General features: G+C 43.1%; 1 protein-coding gene across 10 annotated transcripts in view; it reads left to right on the top strand.

Moving 5' to 3' along the window:
- TTC39B (tetratricopeptide repeat domain 39B) overlaps nt 1–19,211 on the top strand; it is a 152,673-nt gene that overhangs the window by 85,065 nt on the left and 48,397 nt on the right. For all 10 annotated transcript variants that reach the window (XR_016223799.1, XR_016223801.1, XR_016223804.1 and 7 more), the window contains 4 exons: nt 6,638–6,736; nt 13,026–13,136; nt 15,249–15,380; nt 16,729–16,805. Coding sequence is in view for 5 of the 10 variants with exons in the window: in XM_070052366.2 (XP_069908467.2) it covers nt 6,638–6,736; nt 13,026–13,136; nt 15,249–15,380; nt 16,729–16,805 (419 nt within the window). In the remaining 5 variants the exon portion in view is untranslated. The remainder of the gene's footprint in view (nt 1–6,637; nt 6,737–13,025; nt 13,137–15,248; nt 15,381–16,728; nt 16,806–19,211) is intronic.

The raw sequence follows: 19,211 nt of genomic DNA, 5'->3' as shown, positions 1-19,211 counted from the left end.
CCTGGCTTCAGATCGGTGCAGCTCCGGCCGTTGCAGCCAATTGGGGAGTGAACCATTGGATGGAAGACCTCTCTCTCTCTCTCTCTCTCTCTCTCTCTCTCGGCCTCTCCTCTCTCTGTGTAACCCTTTCAAATAAATAAATAAATCTTTAAAAAAAATGAATGAGGTCATGTAAGATGTTACAACAAAAAATAACCTTCAAAACATAAGTGAAAAAAGCCAGTTATGAAAGACCACATATTATATGATTCTACAGATATGAAGTGTCCAGAACAGGCCAATCAATACACACAGAAGAAAATAGATTAGTAATTGCCTAGTACCTAGTACTAGAGATGGTAGGAGGAATGAGAAGTGACTGCCAATGGGTTGGTACATATCGATGACAGTGTGCTAAAGTTAGGGCCAGTGCTATGGTGTAGTGAGTTGGCTGGCATCCTATATGGGTGTAGGTTCAAGTCCCAGCTGCTCCTCTTCTGATCCAGCTTTCTGCTGATGGTCTGGGAAAGTAGTAGAGGATGGCCAGAGTGCTAGGGCTCCTGTACCCGAGACCCAGAGGGGACTCCTGGCTTCTGGCTTCAGATTGGCCCAGTTCTTGCCATTACAGCCATCTGGGGAGTGAACCAGTGGATGGAAGACCTCTCTTTCTCTGTCTTTCCCTCTCTCTGCTGTAACTCTGCCTCTCAAGTAAATAAATAAAGCTTTTTTTGTTTGTTTGTTTTAAAAAAGCTCTAACCTTAGATTGTGGAGATAGTTGTATTTCTTTGTGAATATACTGAAAAATTTGGTTATATTTTTTAAGTGGGTGAATTTTATGGTCTGTGAATTATACTTTAATAAGGCTGTTTAATAACTTTTAGGGCAGGTGTTTGGTTCAGTGGTTAGAGCACCACTTGGGACGACCTCATCCCATATCCAAGTGCCTGGTTTGAGTCCTGGCTCCTCTGCTTTTGATTCCAGCTTCCTACTAATGTGCCTCCAGGGAGGTAGCAGATGATGGTGCTACCTATATGGGAAACCTGGTTTGAGTTCTAGGCTTCTGGCTTTGGCTTTGCCTAGCTCTAGCTATTGAGGGCATTTGGGGAGTAAACAAGCAGATGGAGGATCCCTCTCCATCTGTCTCTGCGTTTCAAATAAAATGTAAATAAGTAAAAAAAAAGAAAAGAAAAGAAAACTTTTAAAAATTAGAGCGCGGCCAGTGCCGTGGCTCACTTGGTTAATCCTCCTCCTGCAGCACCAGCATCCCATATGGGCACCGGGTTCTAGTCCCGGTTGCTCCTCTTCCAGTCCGTCTCTCTGTTGCAGCCCAGGAGGGCAGTGGAGGATGGCCCAGGTGCTTGGGCCCTGCAGCTGTGTGGGAGACCAGGGAGAAGCACCTGGCTCCTGGCTCTGGATTGGTGCAGTGCCGGCTGTAACGGCCATTTGGGGGCTGAACCAATGGAAGGAAGACCTTTCTCTCTGTCTCTCTCTCTCACTGTCTATAACTCTACCTGTCAAATAAATAAAAAAAAATTAGAGCAATAGAAATAGGACAAAACAAGGGCATATTTTCTAGCATAGTAATATCTGTAATTGGTATATGGTATATTATTTTCATTAGCCTCCATCAACTTATGATCAATATTTTTTACTAGTTAAAAATATATTTCTTGAAACATCTGGGTATAATATCTAAATTATTCTTTGGAGTGAAACAAGTGATTTTATTCAATTAATTTTTTTTAAATATGCTTACTTTGGTGATCCAGAGTCTGAAATGGGAGCAGTGTGAAGATCTTGCATGGCAATTTTGCAAGGATATATGTACCTAAGTGAAGTATTCATACATTAAAGACCTTTATTGAAAGAGAAAATACCTGAATCATGTATGGTGTATGGTTGTGAAGGTACAATATTGTAGACAGCAGTTCTCTGCAGATTTCTCTAATAATGTCATGATGTTCTTATAACCTTATAATGACTGATTCTGAAATTCATAAGTAAGAATTAAGGTGTAATGAGCCTTCCCCCTTCCCCCAAAAAGAAAAAGAGCATTTAATAAAGTAGAGGACTTGCCCCCATTGGCATACAGGCGTTAGAAAGCCAAATAATGAAAATTGTGCGTGTGGCACAGAAAGAGGTGAATTTGAGAGTGGAACAGAATGCCCAGAAACAGGCCTGTGCACATGTGCACACTTGCTCTGTGTTAGAGATTGCCCTGTAATGCAGCATGCTGATGTACAATAATCATGGAATCATGTCACAGATGTATTTATCAGTGAATCAGCAAGACAGTAAAACTGGCTGAGAGCCTTTGGGAACTGGCAAAAAAATGTTAGATTTGTCATGTATAAAACTGGTTAATCTGCAAGATAATAAAACTGTAACCTTACCAGATAAATTATTTGCATATCTCCCTGATCAAAACAATCTCCAAGTTAGCACATAATTTTACAGAATAAAACCTTAGCAGTAAAGAGTAAGTCAAATAGAGTTAGATCCCCTAGAGAATGAAGCACTATTAGGCAGTGCTCCAGGTTAACCTGAGAAAGACATGCAGACTTGCTCTTGCCTTATTTTCAAGCTAACAAATAGCTAAAGGATGTTAGTCCTTGTATACCTATATGGGAAAAAGCTAAATTTTATTCACACCATACTCAAAAATGGGCTTTATGTATACTTGTGTGTGTGTGTGCTCTTCCATTTTCTCTGTGTTTTTGCAACATTTATTTTTTTTTTAATTTATATTATTTATTTGAAAGGCAGAGTTACAGAGAGGCAGAGGCAGAGAAAGAAAGTTTTCCATCTGCTGGTTCACTCCCCGGATGGCTGCACCAGCTAGAGCTGCCTCAATCCGAAGCCAGGAGCCAGGAGCTTCCAGGTCTCCCTCATGGGTGCAGGGCCCCAGGGACTTGGGACACCTTCCACTGCTTTCCCAGGCCATAGCAGAGAGCTGGATCGGAAGTGGAGCAGCCGGGACATTGAAACATTGCTTACAAAGAATGAGAAAATAAAGTTTTTAAAAGCTTTATTCATTTGAGAGACAGGGACAGAGAACACGTGCTCCTGTCTGCTGGTTTACTTTCCGAATTCCTGCAATGGCCGAGTGGAGCTGCCTTGCTGTGTCTGCATCATCAGGAAGCTGGGGCTGGGAGCCAAACCCAGCACTCAGAGGTGGAATGCAGGCATCTTAACTGCTAGGCTAAAAGCCTGCTTCTAGAAAATAGGTGCTTAATGAAGAAGAAGACAGTAGTTCAAACGAATGTTAAGTCTGTACCTAAAAACACTGTTGAAAACAAAGTCAGTTTGTGGCGGAATGTGTTTATTATCATGTTACTATAAATCTAAAAATTCTGTTGAATTCCTGGAATTTCATGTACATGTATGTGTATAAAAGCATAAAGGATCTAATTTAAATTTTATAATGAATAAATGAATAAAATCTAAAAATATCTTATTAATGATTATTACGTTCTGCTAAATTCCTGTCTATTGTGCCAGATAAAGCTCTATAATTATAGCTCGTGTTAAAAGATAAGCTTCGGCACATTGTAATTTTGATGGGTTTCCTGGAGCATGCAGTGATTCATGAATCAGGCAGCACTGTTCTGCAAACAGGGCATAAAGGGGAAACTCGTATGACATGTTTGAAGGAGCCAGACAAATATTTGCTTGGTCAAAGCGAGAAGGCCCTACGTCCAGGTTAGTTGGCGGTTTCTGATTGATTATATTTAAGTGTCCTTTGAATGTTTACATTGAGCAGAGTTTTGGTTTGCTTACCAAAGAATCTGAGGTGCTGGAGTTGGCTTAGTCTAATGGCCTCCCAGTTAATTGTTGCAGCACTTTGGAATGTGTAATATTTGCCTGGCACAGTATACGTGTGTTTATACTTAGTGTTTTATAAGTACGGTGTATCAAACCGTTGGGGGAAAGATGTGGGCCTTTCAAAGCGAGCTTGGGCAGGGCAGGTTTCTGGTGGGCAACTAGGGCACTACTTGAGATTTCTGCATTTCACATGGGAGACCTGGTTTCTACTTCCAGTCCAGCTTCCTGCTAACATGCACCCTATGTGGCAGCATGTGATGGCTCAAGTACTTGAGTCCCTGTCACACACATGGGAGACTTAGGTTGACATCAGGGTTCCTGGCTTTGGCCTGGTGCAGCCCTGGCTAGTGAGGTTATTTGAGGAATAAGCTAGCGTTTGGAAAGTCTCTCTCTCTGGCATGTTTCTTTCAAATAAAATCAATACATTAATTACAATTTTAAAAAATCATCTTTCTTGAAAAACAGTGGTGAAAAATGATCTTGGTAAAAATTGCAAAAGATTATTAAAAAATGCAATGCACTGTCTTGTGTCGTATACTCTAATTAGAAGTAAATCTACAAATTTACCCATAAAAATAATGGCATATGGTTTATTTAACAGGTAAAATTTATATGATCTCTGTAGAAGGAAGCTTTTAGTACCCCCTCACAACCAAACTTTAAGGGAAACTGTGATAACATTGATGAGAATCTTATGGTTAAAGCCAAAGGTCAGCAATGAATGGGGGTGTTTTCCCAATATATTCCAGAGACCCTGTGTTTCCAGCCCTCACTAATGAGTCTTTAAGACAGCAGATGGGCAGAGTAGTTCAAAAGGGTAGACAGCCTGTTTAATCTGTGGCATCCTTTCTCTGCTGATACACAGTTGACAAGTCACTTCCCTGGGGTCTTGCTTATGTAAGTGCCCCTTCTGTCCTCCTAGTGAAATGTTTTGTGGTGGAAGGTAACCTGCTTTCAAAGGACACTTACCCTCCTCTGCGGAGTTTTCTCCCTCCCCTCCCCTCCCCTCCCCTCCCCTCCCCTTACTTGACAGGCAGAGTGGACAGTGAGAGAGAGAGACAGAGAGAAAGGTCTTCCTTTGGCCATTGGTTCACCCTCCAATGGCCACCGCGGCTGGTACGCTGCAGCCGGCGCACCACGCTGATCCGATGGCAGGAGCCAGGTACTTATCCTGGTCTCCCATGGGGTGCAGGGCCCAAGCACTTGGGCCATCCTCCACTGCACTCCCTGGCCACAGCAGAGAGCTGGACTGGAAGAGGGGCAACCGGGACAGAATTCGGCACCCTGACCGGGACTAGAACCCGGTGTGCCGGCGCCGCAAGGCGGAGGATTAGCCTAGTGAGCCGCGGTGCCAGCCAGTTTTCTTTCCGTCTTTGAAGATTTACGTTGTTTATCTGAAAGGCGGATTTATGGAGAGTGAGAGAGGAAGAGACAGAGAGAGATTTTCCATCCATTGGTTCACCGCCCCAGTTCACTGCCCCTGAGCTGGGCCAGGACAAAGCCTGGAGCCAGAAGCTTCATTTGGGTCTCCCACGTGGTTTCAGGGAGCCCAAGCACTTGGGGCATCCTTCACTGCTTTCCCAGGCACATTAGCAGGGAACTGGATGGGAAATAGAGCAGCCGGGACTCAAACCTGCGCCCACATGGGATTCCAGCATTGGATGGCTTTACCTGCTGTGCCACAATGCCGGCCCAAGGAATTTTCTTCTCTCCCACCACCCTGTGCCCAACCCTCTTTGCAAGGAAAACATTGATTGCCCCTTCCTGATGTATAAAATTTATGGAACTTGACAGTCTCCGAGATAAGATGAATGCTGAAATGCTGAATGCATTATATATTACAGGGCATTGGAACGTCTGAAAGGTGGGATATAGTTAAGCTCAACTGAGAGCATTGCATGTCTTAGAACTAAAAAAAGAAAAAAAAAAAAAGAAATCCCCAAAGGAATAGACAGGACCGCTTTCTGTGCCTCTTCCGTTAATGACTCCAGCTCTTTTTTATGCGATGTGCACTGTTTAGATGAATGGATGTGGGAGGAGCTTGGCAATTTTATTATAATACCACACAGGACTTACTGTAAAAATCTTTCTGCAAGTTTCTTTCTTGGAGTGGCTCTGCCCACCTTGGTTTGTGTCATAGTGCATCTGGATCTATGATTCTGTAAACCACATGAACGTTCACCTTTGTGTCACTTTTCAGCTCTCCATGGTGCACATGAAATGGGGAATCAGACAGTTTATTAGAACCAAAATAACTTATAAAATGCATGACTTTGATTTTGGGAACTTACCTTCAAGAAATAATCAGGCCAGATGGGTAAGGGGCACATTATCGTAGCTTATAAAAACAAAAACGTGGGGGCAACTGCTGTGCCCAGCAATGAGGGACAGGAAGTAAAGTACAATACTTTCCTGCAGTGGAATGCTGGGCAAACACTAGGATAAAGCAACTGTGTTTGTTGAGAGGAAACGGGTAAATATAAATATAATATTCCTTTTTAGTGAAACATATATAACAATTATCTTTAATACAATTTAAATTAAATATCTGTAGGTTTACTTGGGAGGAGATCTAGAAGGATATATCTGAGTATGTCAGTTCATGTTTTGTGTACAAAAGAAAAAAACAGAAGTGAGTTATTTCGTGGCAGTGCCCTTCAGAAGTGCTCCAAGCACAATGACAGACTTGTGTTCCTTGATTTCCAACATTGGTAAGACATAAAATTGAGTTGTACAGAATTGCTGGAGGGCTCGTGTTATGGGCTTGTATTTGTGTGGTCTTTCCTTGCTGTACAAAGAAATAACTGCCTCACTCTGCCTTTTTCATGAACAGATCTTCACCTCACTCCGATATGGCAACAGGCAACCTTCACTTTGCATCCTACGATACAAGACGCACATCCAGACAGCTCGGAGGCTCTCAAGGGAGCAGGTCAGGAGGCGGTGGTGGGGGCACTCCCAGGGCACCAGGGGACAATAGCCCATTCTTTGGGGGAAGGTGATCCTGGTGGACACAGTGCTTTGTACTTGACACACTAGTGGGGAGGGAGAGGCTGAGGCAGGTGCAGTACCATTTGCAGATTAGAGAAAGGAGAGCAGCAGCTGCTGTGCGAACCAGTGTTACATTAAGAGCAGAAACAAAACTAAATTCAGCTTTGGGGACACGACTCCCTTTTGAATCTTTTATCTTAAAATTTTTTAAGATATTATTTTTAAGATATTATTATTTTTGAAAAAATAATTTTTGTCAATTTGAGAGGCAGACAACCGAGAGAGGGGGAGGAAAGGAAGGAAAAATGCTCATTGCAGCAGAGCCCAGGCTGGGGCCAGAGCCGGAAATTCAGTCCAGGTCTCCCAGGTGGGTGGCAGGAACCCAGTTACTTGAACCATCACCACTGCCTCCCAGGGTCTGCATTAGCAAGAGTCTGGAATCAGGAGCCAGAGCCAGGGACAGGAACCGGGTACTCCCATGTAGAGTGGAGGAGCCGGAGCCAGGGACAGGAACCGGGTACTCCCATGTTGAGTGGAGGAGCCAGAGCCAGGGACAGGAACCGGGTACTCCCATGTAGAGTGGAGGAGCCAGAGCCAGGGACAGGAACTGGGTACTCCCATGTAGAGTGGAGGGTGTCCTAACTGGCATCTTAAACTGCTAGGTTAAATTCCCACCACCACCCCCTCTTTTTTTTTTAAGATTTATTTTTATTTATTTGAAAGACAGAGTTACAGAGAGAGGTAGAGACAGAGAGAGAGGTCTTCCATCTGCTGGTTCACTCCCCAGATGCCTGATCTGAAGCCAGGAGCTTCTTCTGGGTCTCTCACGTGGGTGCAGGGGCCTACGCACTTGGGCCATCCTCCACTGCTTTCCTAGGCCATAGCAGAGAGCTGGATTGGAAGTGGAGCAGCCAGGACACAAACCGGTGCCCATATGAGATGCTGGCCCTGCAGGTGGCGGCTTTACCTGCTACGCCACAGTGCCAGCCCCCCATTGGTATCATATTAAGTATTCTGTTTAATAATCTGCCTTTTAAGCTTAAGATACTATATCATTCTTCTTTTCAATTAGATATTTTCATGCAATATCATATTTGTTTAATTACTGTCCCATCCAGCCCATTTTAGAATTGATTTTTGAAATTTTCTTTGTTTCTTTATGAGTTACTAAAGCAACTCTGTTAAGGCAGTTTTATACCACAAAAAAGTACTGTACTTTCCCTAGTCCTTTTGGGTTTGTTAAACTTCTAAAGGTAGACAGTATTTTGGATTTTGCATTTGAAATTTAGCTACTTGCGTGTGTGTTTGTGATACTCATGTGTTTGGCAGCGTGCCTTAGGGCTGTACCCTCACGACAGACAGAAAGGGTTGAAGAATAGAAATGAAGTTAAGACATTTACACTTCCACATTACCTTTTGTCCCCGCTTGTGGAAGTCTGAGTTTTCTTCAGAAAGAAGCATTGCGTCTCATACTTATTCTCCAAGTCATGTGATGGTTTCCTAGGTAACTAATCCATCAATTATTTATAATGTGAAGTTGAAAGCTCTAATAACATAAATAGAAATTACAGAAGCCAGAAATCAATGAGGGCATAGCGCTCACAGAGAGCAAGGGGCTGGATCTGTAGACAACACATCTTTAGCATGTGTGTAGTTACTGAAGCCATGAACAGCAACTGCTGTTTCCCAGAGAGAGCAAACCGAAAGAGCAGAGAGCGGTGGGAGGGAGGAACCTTCAGGAACACAGACAGTGGAGAAGCAGGAGCTACAGAGATGCATGTGTGAGGAAGGAAGACCGGAGGAGATGGTGGCCACAGAGAGTTTGGGGAGGGCTGAGTTATGGAGTCGGGGCAGCAGAGCCAGGGCTTGCAAAGATGTCTGCTCCAGTATGGGGTGGGAAGTATCCATCCTTTTGTTTTGAAGCTGGGTCCTCAGAGACCCAGCGAGGAGGGCGTCAGGAATTGGGGCAGGAGCCAGGTTTTGGTGGTGGAAGGTAAGTGGCTGGTGGGGAAGGAGAAGAGTCAGTGCCAACTCTCTCGAAGCTCTTATGTGAGAGGAGAAGGGGTGGACGTGGTGTGTTAAGTTTATCTGCAGATTCCGTAGCTTTTTTCTTCCAGAAAACTAAACAATAAAAATTCCTGCTCTGGGTTTTAATCGGCAGTCTTCACAGGCATGTGCACAATCAGCACGTATTGCAGGGATGGTTGGATGTGGAGCCAAGCTTAGGTGTGGACAGGAAGTGTGTGGGTGTGGTTCTTGTGTGATTAAGCTGCCCGGGAACTAAAGCATCTTAACCTGATGTGTTTCTCCTCAGTCACAGGTCCCACTGGGAGGACACTGGGGCACGTCAAAGATGAGGCAAGGGATTCAGGCAAGATACACAACTTCTGAAGGTCATTGGGCAAGAGGAGGGCACTGTTGACTTCCGATTTCAGCGCAGGAACTTTTCCTTCCATCCCACTAGGCTTGAAGGGTGTGCCACGTTGATGAGCTTCTTGCTAGATACTTGGCTGTTGTAAAATAGCCTTGCTCACCACACCAGTCTGTTTGGACAGGTGCAGTGGGGCCAGAATTCCAGGGCATGGAGAGGTGAAGAGGTCCAGCTTTCTATGGCATGTATGGCAGCCAGTCTGGGTTCTTAATCTGAGGAGGTGGTAAGATGATCATCTGTTTTGGGAAGAGAAGAGCAGTCTGAGAATGGTATCCAAGGTGAATTAAAGCAGCATTAATATGATCTGGGTACTTATTGGGCCCACCCCAGGCTTACTGAGGCAGACTGAGAGTGGCACCCAGCAGTCTGCTTAGCAAGCCCTCCAGGTGAGTCTAATGTACACTGCAGTTTGAGAAACAGAAAGAAGGAATAGTCAGGAGTAGTCAGGAGTGTGTTTCGGAATTCAGATTGGAAGTGATGGAAGAGGAGCGAGAGCCTTTGAGAGATGCTTGAGAAGGACTTGAGAAGGACCGGCCAAGATCAGAGTTGCTCTCCCACTCCTTGCAGAATATGTGGTAGCACAGCCATTCTGAAGGGGTTGATGGTGGCAGTTCCAGGTGAACTGCATGGTAAATCACTCATAAAGGTTGAATTTGCCTTGTGTGCAGGTGCTGAATCCCCCTTTGTTTATCTCTGAGCTGGAGCAGGTGAAATACACAGGTGTAATATATCCTCCCACACTGCGGTGTGGCCAGCTGAGATGCAGAGGTGATGGCTTGTTTGGCAAGGGGACTGGTATCTATTCTTAGTCCATTTCCTGGTAATAAAGGAAGAGCTGTAACCTTAGAGAGAACAGGTGGCAAGTAAGAGTGGAAAATCTAATACATAGTTAAAGGGAAGGGGCCATGAGAAAGGGAGTGAGGATTTCTGAGCCAGTGTGTTTCTTTGTTCTTAGAATAAAATCTATCTTCTCTCCCACTGGTGGTTTTGGTTACTTGTGTTCTGTTCTTATTTCCCCCTGCTCTCTGCCTTAGTTGCCTCATTCCCAGCTTGGAGATGCCCATGGTGGCTCCACTGTACTGCACTCAGGTGCCACCTTTTGGAGAGCTTTTCATGACTGTTCATTAACATTGGACCTCTATGCACCCATCCCTTCCTAGCCAGGTTCCGCCCCAGACTTCTTATCCCAAGCTGGGGTGATTTTGTTATTGGTCTACTTGTACAAGTCTGCCTTTCCTTCCCTAGTAGAATACAAGCTCCTTGAGAGCCTTTAATCCTGTGTCTTGTTCATTGCGGTATTGCTGGCACCTAGAAGGGTGCCTGGCATATATTTAGCACTCCAGAAACATTAATTTTGCAATGTAAAAAATTAGGTTTTCTTCAAAGAATGCTGATATGTATTTGTGAAAAGAAGACCAATGCAAAGGGAACACACATGCCATAGTAAATTAGGAGTGAATTCAAAGGGATTGAGGCAAGGAGAAGTTTTTAAAGGCAAAAATAATGAGGATTACATCAGATGTTTTGAAGCATTTCAGTCATTGTACTCAATGATTAATAACCAGGGTGACATCAGTGTAAGGTTGAACAGAGTTACTGGGCAGATGTCCTTGTGGAACTACTTTTTATATAAAGCTGTGGTGGCTTCTTTGTATTGTTGTGGATCTGGCAGAGTCTTTTGTAAGAGTTTCTATGAGGCAATTACTTGCAAGAACACTTCCATCATAATCCCCTGGCTTTATTTATTTTTATTAGTGTTGACATAGGGACTCCATTTTGATTCTGACAACTTTACATTTCTTTTACAAGTTGAATGAGAGGCAACATTGTGGCACAGTGGGTTAAACCAGTACCTGTAATGCTGGCATCCCATATTGGAGTCTTGATTTCAGTTCTGGTTGCTTTGCTTCCAATCCAGCTTCCTGCTAATGCACCTAGGTAGTCAGCAGATGATGCTCCAAGTGCTTGGCCCCCTGCCACTCATGTGGGAGGCCTAGATGGAATTCCTGGTTCCTGGCTTTGGCCTTACTCAGCCTTGGCTGTTTCAGGCATTTGTGAAGTGAACCAGCAGATGAAAGATCTCTCTCTCTCTCTCTTTGTCTCTCCCCCTTCCTCTGCTGTCTCTGTCATTCTGTCTTTCAAATTAATTGGTTAATTAATAAATTTTTAAAAAGTTGAATGAATTCCAGGTAAAGATTTGATGGCAGGATAGGTAGTGGAGATAGGGAGATAGGGACCTGGGGACTCCGGGCAGCACATGAGAGCTAACTGGGACTAGGTGGAGGGAGAGAAATAGGACAAATCAGGAGATGTTCAGGAGGTGATACTGATGGAAGCTGGTGATGGACTGATAATGGAAGATATTAAGCAACTTCCTTGTAAAGTCCTACCTATAAACTTGTGGCATTCTCGTTTGAACTCTTCATTCCCTGGAAAGCAGTGTCTAGCTCTCTGGCTGCTGCCCCTCTGTTAAGAGCTTGTTTCAGGTCTGCTATACCCGAGGGGAGAGGTACCTTAAATTCTAAGCAGATTCTCTCTCTCTACAGAGCAGTGCCACCCACTCACCCCTCTAGTCATCATTTATTCAGCATGTGCTATGTTCTAGGTACTGTTGCAGGCACTGGTGGGACAGCAGTGACTGAAACCACCTCCTTGACAATATGTCCATAAGTACTTTACATGCACAAGAAACTTTTGGATGATAATGGGTGGTATGGAGAGAAAGCAGTGAGGTTTTTTTGGGGGGGGGGGAGGTCAGCCAGGCTGCTCTGAGTTGGTGCAGCATTAGCTAAGATCTGTGTAACCACAGGACCCATAAGGAGACCTGGGAGCAGAGCATAGTTGCATGGGTTGCCTTCAGAGCTTATTTCTGATAGATGAATAGCTGAAGTGGGATTTTGCTTTCATGCTTCACACAATGAGTTTGAACGGTATGTGGCATGAAAACTCAACTTTTCAAGTTTATTTTGTTAAGATTTTTGTTTGCCAAATCAGCCTGTTAGCTGGGGAGGAGGTTGGGCAAGGGTTCCAGGTTCTCATCTGCCATACATGATAGAATTCTAGGACAAGACATAAAGGTTAGCAGAGGAATGCGGCTTATTAGCAAAGCAAAGTGCACGTTCCAGAGTAGGTTGCCACCTATGGAATTTGAGGTCAACCATATATGTGATCTACCAGCACAGGAGCTGGTGCTTGGGTAGAGTTTTCCAGGAAAGGATAGGGATTTCCAGTGATTTGGTGACTGCCCAATTTCTGGCCTTTTAAAGAACTCTCAGAAGTATCATGGCATCAGGTGCATGATGGGAGTGTTAGGCATGATAATTTTATGATAATATTATAATAGGCATAGGTGATAGTGAGAACATGGCCAACAGCCATGTTGGATATTTTCAACAAGCACTGGTTCTGGGCAGGAGTTTTTTATGCTACAACACTAGCCCTGGGGTCTTACTTTTTAGAGGGTAAAGGGTACTGCAGGCAGGGCCTGATTGAGTGATTCAAAAGAGGCAGGGTTTGGGGTGGGGCTGCTGTGCGCATAGTGGTCTCCAGGAAGGTGTCATGGCATCTGGTGCATGATGGAAAAGTGGGGCTTAGTTGCATGATGAGGGGTAGGTGTGCCAAGTTGTCAGCCATGTTGAATAGGCATGGAAGGTGATAGGATTTAGACCATGCGCATGGTTTGGGGTTGGCGGTCCTTAGCTCTTTGTCCCTCCCTGGCTCCCTGCCCTGCATACCTCACTTGGACAACTTACTAATAGAAAAGCAATGAAATTCAGTGTATTTGTTTCTTGATCTTCAGTTCATCGTCAGCCAAGGTGGATCTCAAGAGTGGCTTAGAAGAATGTGCAATGGCCTTGAATTTATTTCTAAGTAACAGATTTACAGATGCCTTAGAGTTGCTTCGTCCATGGTAACTAACTTTTTTAATAAAAACTTTTCAGATGTTTCTGATAGTTCTTTGATGTTGTGCTTATGAGTTAATTTATCTGCTTCCACCTGTTTATAAGTTAATTTGATTGAGACCTATTACTGTCGGTGTTTTAAAGTTCAGCTAAGAATTCTGTCTTTTCAAATTTTGTAAGTAGAAGATTCCTGATTCTTTTTCAACTTTTCATTTCCATGCTTGCTAAAATGTTGTTGTTTCTGTAGTTTTATAGGACTCCAATTTTATTTCTTCAAATTTATCGTTATTACTGTTCCTCTTAAATATTACTAAGAAAAATTTCCTTTGAAACAAGGAGAGGATAAACTATGTTAATCTTAATGCTAAAAAAAATTTAAGAATTTTATTGAGATTCCCTATTTATGTGACAAATTTAATTTTAATTAATAGGACCTGTTAATTTTCAAACATGGCAACAAGACCCGTGCTCAGCCTTGTTTAGTGCCCTTACCTTGACTAATCACCAGTTCTACAGTGACTGTAGCTGGACAGGAATAATCTACATTATACCTTCTAGCATGGTCACTTTCTGGATGAAGTTTGCACCTCCTGTAATGATTTTCTAGAACATTACTTGCATACCTAATGAGGACTCCTTTCCTTCCTTTGACCTGACTCTAGTCATTGCCTTTGAATCTCAGAGGTTCATTTACCTCCTGAGGAGCTCCTGGGGGTAATTCCATTAGGATGTGGAATAGTTGTGAGCATGATTATTTTAGTATTTCAGAAGCTAAGAACCAGTGATAAAATAGATGAGGCCCTAGTCGAAGGTAGTAGATTCACAACCTCCCCTCTGCCTGTTTCCTGCCTTTTCCCTCCTCCCTCCCTCTTAGTCCCTCAGTCTCTCTCCCTCCCCTTTGTCTTGTGTGCCTTTCCTTCCCTCTCTCTCTTTCTCTCTCCCTCTCCCTCTCCCTCTATCTCCTTTTTTTTTTTATTCAAGCAAATCTCCTCTGCCACTGACACCTACTGGCTGGAGATAATATGCAATGAAAATAAATGATCAGTATTGTTTTTATATAATCTGGTCAGGTTTTATATAATCTGGTCTTTATGCATGTTTCACTGTTAAAAATACTACTCCCCTACCCCCCCCCTTTTTTTTTGTTAAAAATGTGAGGTTTAGAACCACAATTAGTGATTCACTTTGTGCTGCTCTTATTATTCCTCATGGCTCTTTGGCACAGGCAGGCTCCTCACCTCTCAGGACAACCTGCAGATGACCCAAGGATGCTTGGACAGTTTCTGTGACCTGAGTGTAGTCTGTGGAACAGCAGGCTGTTGTGCATTCATATTTAAGTTAAAAACACAAGCCTGCCTTGATATTTCAGACGTTCTAGATAATTAATATAAGAGGTTTTGAGAAGGTTGTGAGGTTTTCACAGCCCGTGAGTCTGGATGTCTGATTCATCCAGAACTTAATTCATACCCTTAGAATCCTGAAGTAATTCTCATTGATAACTTGGTCATTTGAATGATCAGGAACCTTAGACAGGAATATCAGGTAATGTGATTAGATTATTGCATTATCTAAGCTAAGATTTGCCTTTGTTGAGGTCCCTGGTCTTGATTTACTGCAAAAATCTTGCTTCCTCTTGGCCTTTGCCTAGGAAGGTGGGAAGATGATTTTAAATGAGTCTTTACCTTTCAAGAAACATATAAGAATCTTCCCATCACAATACATCTCCAGAAGCCTTTGTTTTAGCACTAACTTCAGACCTATTGACCTTACACTGTCCCTTGTTCAACTGGAAAATACTGGTTTGCCTTGAAACCTTTCCTGGACAGAGAGTCTGCAGGCTGCCCCCTAGTGCTGAAACAGGGAATAGCATTTGTCCACTTCAACCTGGAACATTTTGTTCTGCCTGTGTGGGTATAAATGGGAAAGTCCTTGATACTTGAGTTCTTAAAAGCATGCCTTTCATAGTCCGTGTCATTTCCATGATTATGATGGAGGAGTCAAGGCTATACCTGTGGAAGTCAGGACAAGCATTTCTTTTAGAGCTTCCTTTGGTATCAGTGAGAGCCTGGAATGCTTCATCTGTGGAAGTGAAATGCACTAATTCGCTGTGTTCTCCCCAGGGCTAAGGAGAGCATGTACCATGCGCTTGGCTACAGTACCATTGTGGTGTTGCAGGCTGTCATGACCTTCGAGCAACAGGACATCCAAAACGGCATTTCTGCCATGAAGGACGCTTTACAAACCTGCCAAAAGTACGCCTGCAGCATTAGAGACTTGAGAGATGATGCCACACCTTCCTGTCTGTGTGACACAATGCATGCTGTTTGCCCCCTGAGAGCTTTGAGTTGAAGTTGGCCACTGTTTGTTAGAGAAAAGAGCTTTAGCTTCTCAGCTTCCTGACCCCTTGCAGTTTTATGAAACAGAGTTAAAAAAACTCCTATCAGGAATTAGAGTATGATTCCTGTTTGGCATTCATACCTCTCAGTTTTCTTTCTGATTGTTTGAGACCTGACCTACGGAGAGCTTGAGAGAGATTGCAGTGGGGTTAGCAGCAGGCAGCGCTCAAGGGCCGCCTGTGGGTGAGATTAGGTACTGCAGGTCAGTCCATGCCACGTCAAACCAGCAGCACCTTGTTTGACTTAGATCCTCCAATTCAGATGGGAATGTTTTCATCCGTTTTTAGAAGGACACATTTGAAAACTTCTGGTTGGTCAAAATGAGATGGCATTTTGCTTTTATTTGAAGCTTTACTCTGTATAGATAGGAAGAACCTGGTAAAAGCTATTATTAGCGTTGGTGAAAAAAAAAATTTTTTTTGACAGGCAGAGTGGACAGTGAGAGAGAGAGACAGAGAGAAAGGTCATCCTTTGCCGTTGGTTCACCCTCCAATGGCTGCCGTGGCCTGCGCGCTGCAGCCGGCGCACCACACTGATCCGAAGCCAGGAGCCAGGTGCTTCTCCTGCACCCTCCCATGGGGTGCAGGGCCCAAGGACTTGGGCCATCCTCCACTGCACTCCCTGGCCACAGCAGAGAGCTGGCCTGGAAGAGGGGCAACCGGAACAGATTCCGGTGCCCCGACCGGGACTAGAACCCGGTGTGCCAGTGCCGCAAGGCGGAGGATTAGCCTAGTGAGCCGCGGCGCCGGCCAGCGTTGGTGAATTTTAACATGGTTGAGACTCCTCACTCATGTGATGAGGCTGCAAACCCCTCCAATGAAGAGAATTTCCAGCTGTTGTACTGTAACTCCATTTTTGCCCATGGAGGCTCTTGCTGCAGAACTAATGATCTGAGCCATAGAGATAAAGGAAAATGCTTTGCGAGTTTGGTGTTCACTGGCATGAGGGTTTAGCCACAGGACAAACAGGGATTGGGTGAACAAGGATTGGGTAACAGCCTGGTCCTAAGTGCTGGGAGTTGCAGTGTAGGGACAGAGTGGTCTCTGCCCTCCAGACTTTAGGGTTTAGGGTTCCAGCTAGGTGACTCTGGTGTGACTGGGACTGAAGTGAATGTCAAGTGAAAATGAGCTCAGTCTGATTTGTTTTTGTATTTTTTTTTCTTTTTCTTTCCCATCTCCCCTTTTGCTTTATTTATTTAATGCAGGTACAGGAAGAAATGCACAGTTGTAGAATCCTTTTCAAGTCTTCTCTCTCGAGGGTCACTGGAGCAGCTGAGTGAAGGTGAGAGCCATTTGAAAGATATTTTTTTCCTTTTTTTTAAAAATCAGAAAAAGAAAGTGATCATTTTCATGAAGTTCAATACTGAAGTGGAGAAATTATCTCACACGGCCACCAGGAGCCATCACTACAAACAGTTGGTTTTGAGGCTTGGCCGACTTTTCTGTGTACAAATACAAACATATGCATAACGCGCAAAGGGTTTTTGTTGTGGTTTATGTATTGTTTATTTTTATAAGCATAGGCTCACATAATGTATGTTGTTGTACAATGTGATTTTGACATTGATTTATTCCTAGGTCAGTACGTGTGAATTTGCTTTGTTCTGTTGAGCAATTATGTAGTATCCCATAGGATGAAAGTACTGTAATTTACTTGTTCTTTCTCTGTTGGGGAACAGTTAATATTCTTTTGAATTCTTCACTGTTAGCTGTCCTAGAGTCTTGTACGTATGTCTTTATATATTTTTTCTAAGTATATCATAAGAGAGATTCTTGAAAATGGAATTACTGGGTCTCAGGGTTAGAAAATTTAAAAATATTCATAGATATTGCCCAATTTTTTCCTCCAAAGGCTTGGGTCAGATTATATTCTTACTGTCCATCTATGAGATCTTTCAGTTTTTGGTAAGCCATTAAAATTTTATTCTAAGGTAAAAGTAATTTTGAGATCCTTCAAACAATGATAATGTTTCACAACATGAAGGATGCTTGATTTGTAGGCATTCAGGAATATTCAAGAATCCAAGGATGGCTGTCACCCTCTAATCAGATGAATGGGAGGAAGTGACTCCTGTTGTCAACTGCTTGCTGTTCCCACTGAGATCCGCCTGAAGTTTCATGTTCAGCTCTAGTCAGATGGTTTACAAGGAAAGAGCAAGTGAACAATCCTGTGGAAGAAACATAGGTCCTTGGCACGTGACTGTTTTAGTATAAAGCTTCTATCTTTTCCAAGAAAATTTGTACCTGTGAAGCTTGTTCTCTGGAAGAGGTAGCATAAAATACTAGATGTAGGCATGGCTGATTAAAGCAACAGCAGTTCTGAATACTGCTGTCAGAGTCATTCCTCATGGCCAAATGTGGGTCAAATATATAGATAGATAGATAGATAGATAGATAGATAGATAGATAGATAGAGATATATTTATTTATTTTACATCTTAGTTTTAGGAAGAATATTTTTGATGTAAGTATAATTAATAATTTAAAAAATAACAGCATGTTCTGTTTTTTTAAAGTACTTTATGTGTCAGATCCAATGCTTGGTGCTTTCCTTACCATTTACTAGTATAATCTGTGTAACGTCTTTATAGAGTAGAAGCTGATGTTCAGAGAAGTTAAATAAATGGCCAACCACGTATCAGAGCTGGTTTAGACTTGGTCAGGCTTTCCCTAAACTACACCTCTTTCCATGTTCCCTACACTCTATCCTGTAGGCAGGCAAAAAAGGGCAAGAATGTGTCCCCATTGATGAGAGAAATACTGAATTATTCCCATATTCAAGACATCTTGAAAATAGATGATACTGCATTCTTAGGTTTTTGTAAGGTCTTTGAGTAGTGGTACTTTAGGAAATCTGGACTAAGGTAAAAAACTACTTTTTACAGCTGTTATAAAGTAAACTAGCTGTGACTGTAGCCCGTTCTGAAATGCAAGCTTACTTAGACTTTATACCTAGAGGCTGTGCTAAACTAGCATTTCACGCTTCCTGAAGATACTTCCATTAGTGGACCAAGGACTTTATAATTATGATGTAGAGGTGTTCTGGTAGGCACCTACTCGGAAATTTCCCATGGCTAATTCTGAGAAGCAGCCCAGCGTGAATCAGCAGCAGTGCAGGAGTAAGTCTTTTATAAATTAAGCTGCATTTTATTCTTAGTGAGTTTGGCTGTCATTGCAACCCAGACTTTGTGTTCAAGAGAGCATGTCAAAACATTGTAGCTTTAGTATGCGATTTGTTTTTCCTCTTGGTGATTTCCATTTACATTCTTTAGTGTCTAGTTCTCTGCACAAGTGTATTTTGTTAAACTGTTCATGGAACACACTCTTGTCTCATGGCTGACTGCTGCTTTCTGAGCTTTTACCACCAAGCACTGACGTGGGCTTGGGACAACGATCTAGTAAAAGTGGCTAACACTTATCAATGGCTTATGGATGGGTTTTCTCAGATGAGTTTCATATTGCCTTTAAAAACAGACTTTTACATGCAATACCTAGGATGTGAAAGGGATTTAACAGGAAGAAATCATACACATGGAATACAGAGTTCAAGTTCTCATGTCTTCCACCTTTGCCTTCTTGTTGCATCCTTTATACGGTCTTTGATGTCATCTTGAGCTTAGCCCTGATCTGCCCCCTCCTCCTGCTCAGATCTCTGCAAGGACCCACTGCAGTCTACTGACTGCACTGA

Source organism: Oryctolagus cuniculus, chromosome 1 (genome assembly GCF_051225735.1).
Source record: "Oryctolagus cuniculus isolate XC-2025 breed Fujian yellow rabbit chromosome 1, ASM5122573v1, whole genome shotgun sequence".
Classification (NCBI taxonomy): domain Eukaryota; kingdom Metazoa; phylum Chordata; class Mammalia; order Lagomorpha; family Leporidae; genus Oryctolagus; species Oryctolagus cuniculus.
Note: the sequence above shows the minus strand (reverse complement) of the source record. Positions and strands in the feature narration are given on the sequence as shown.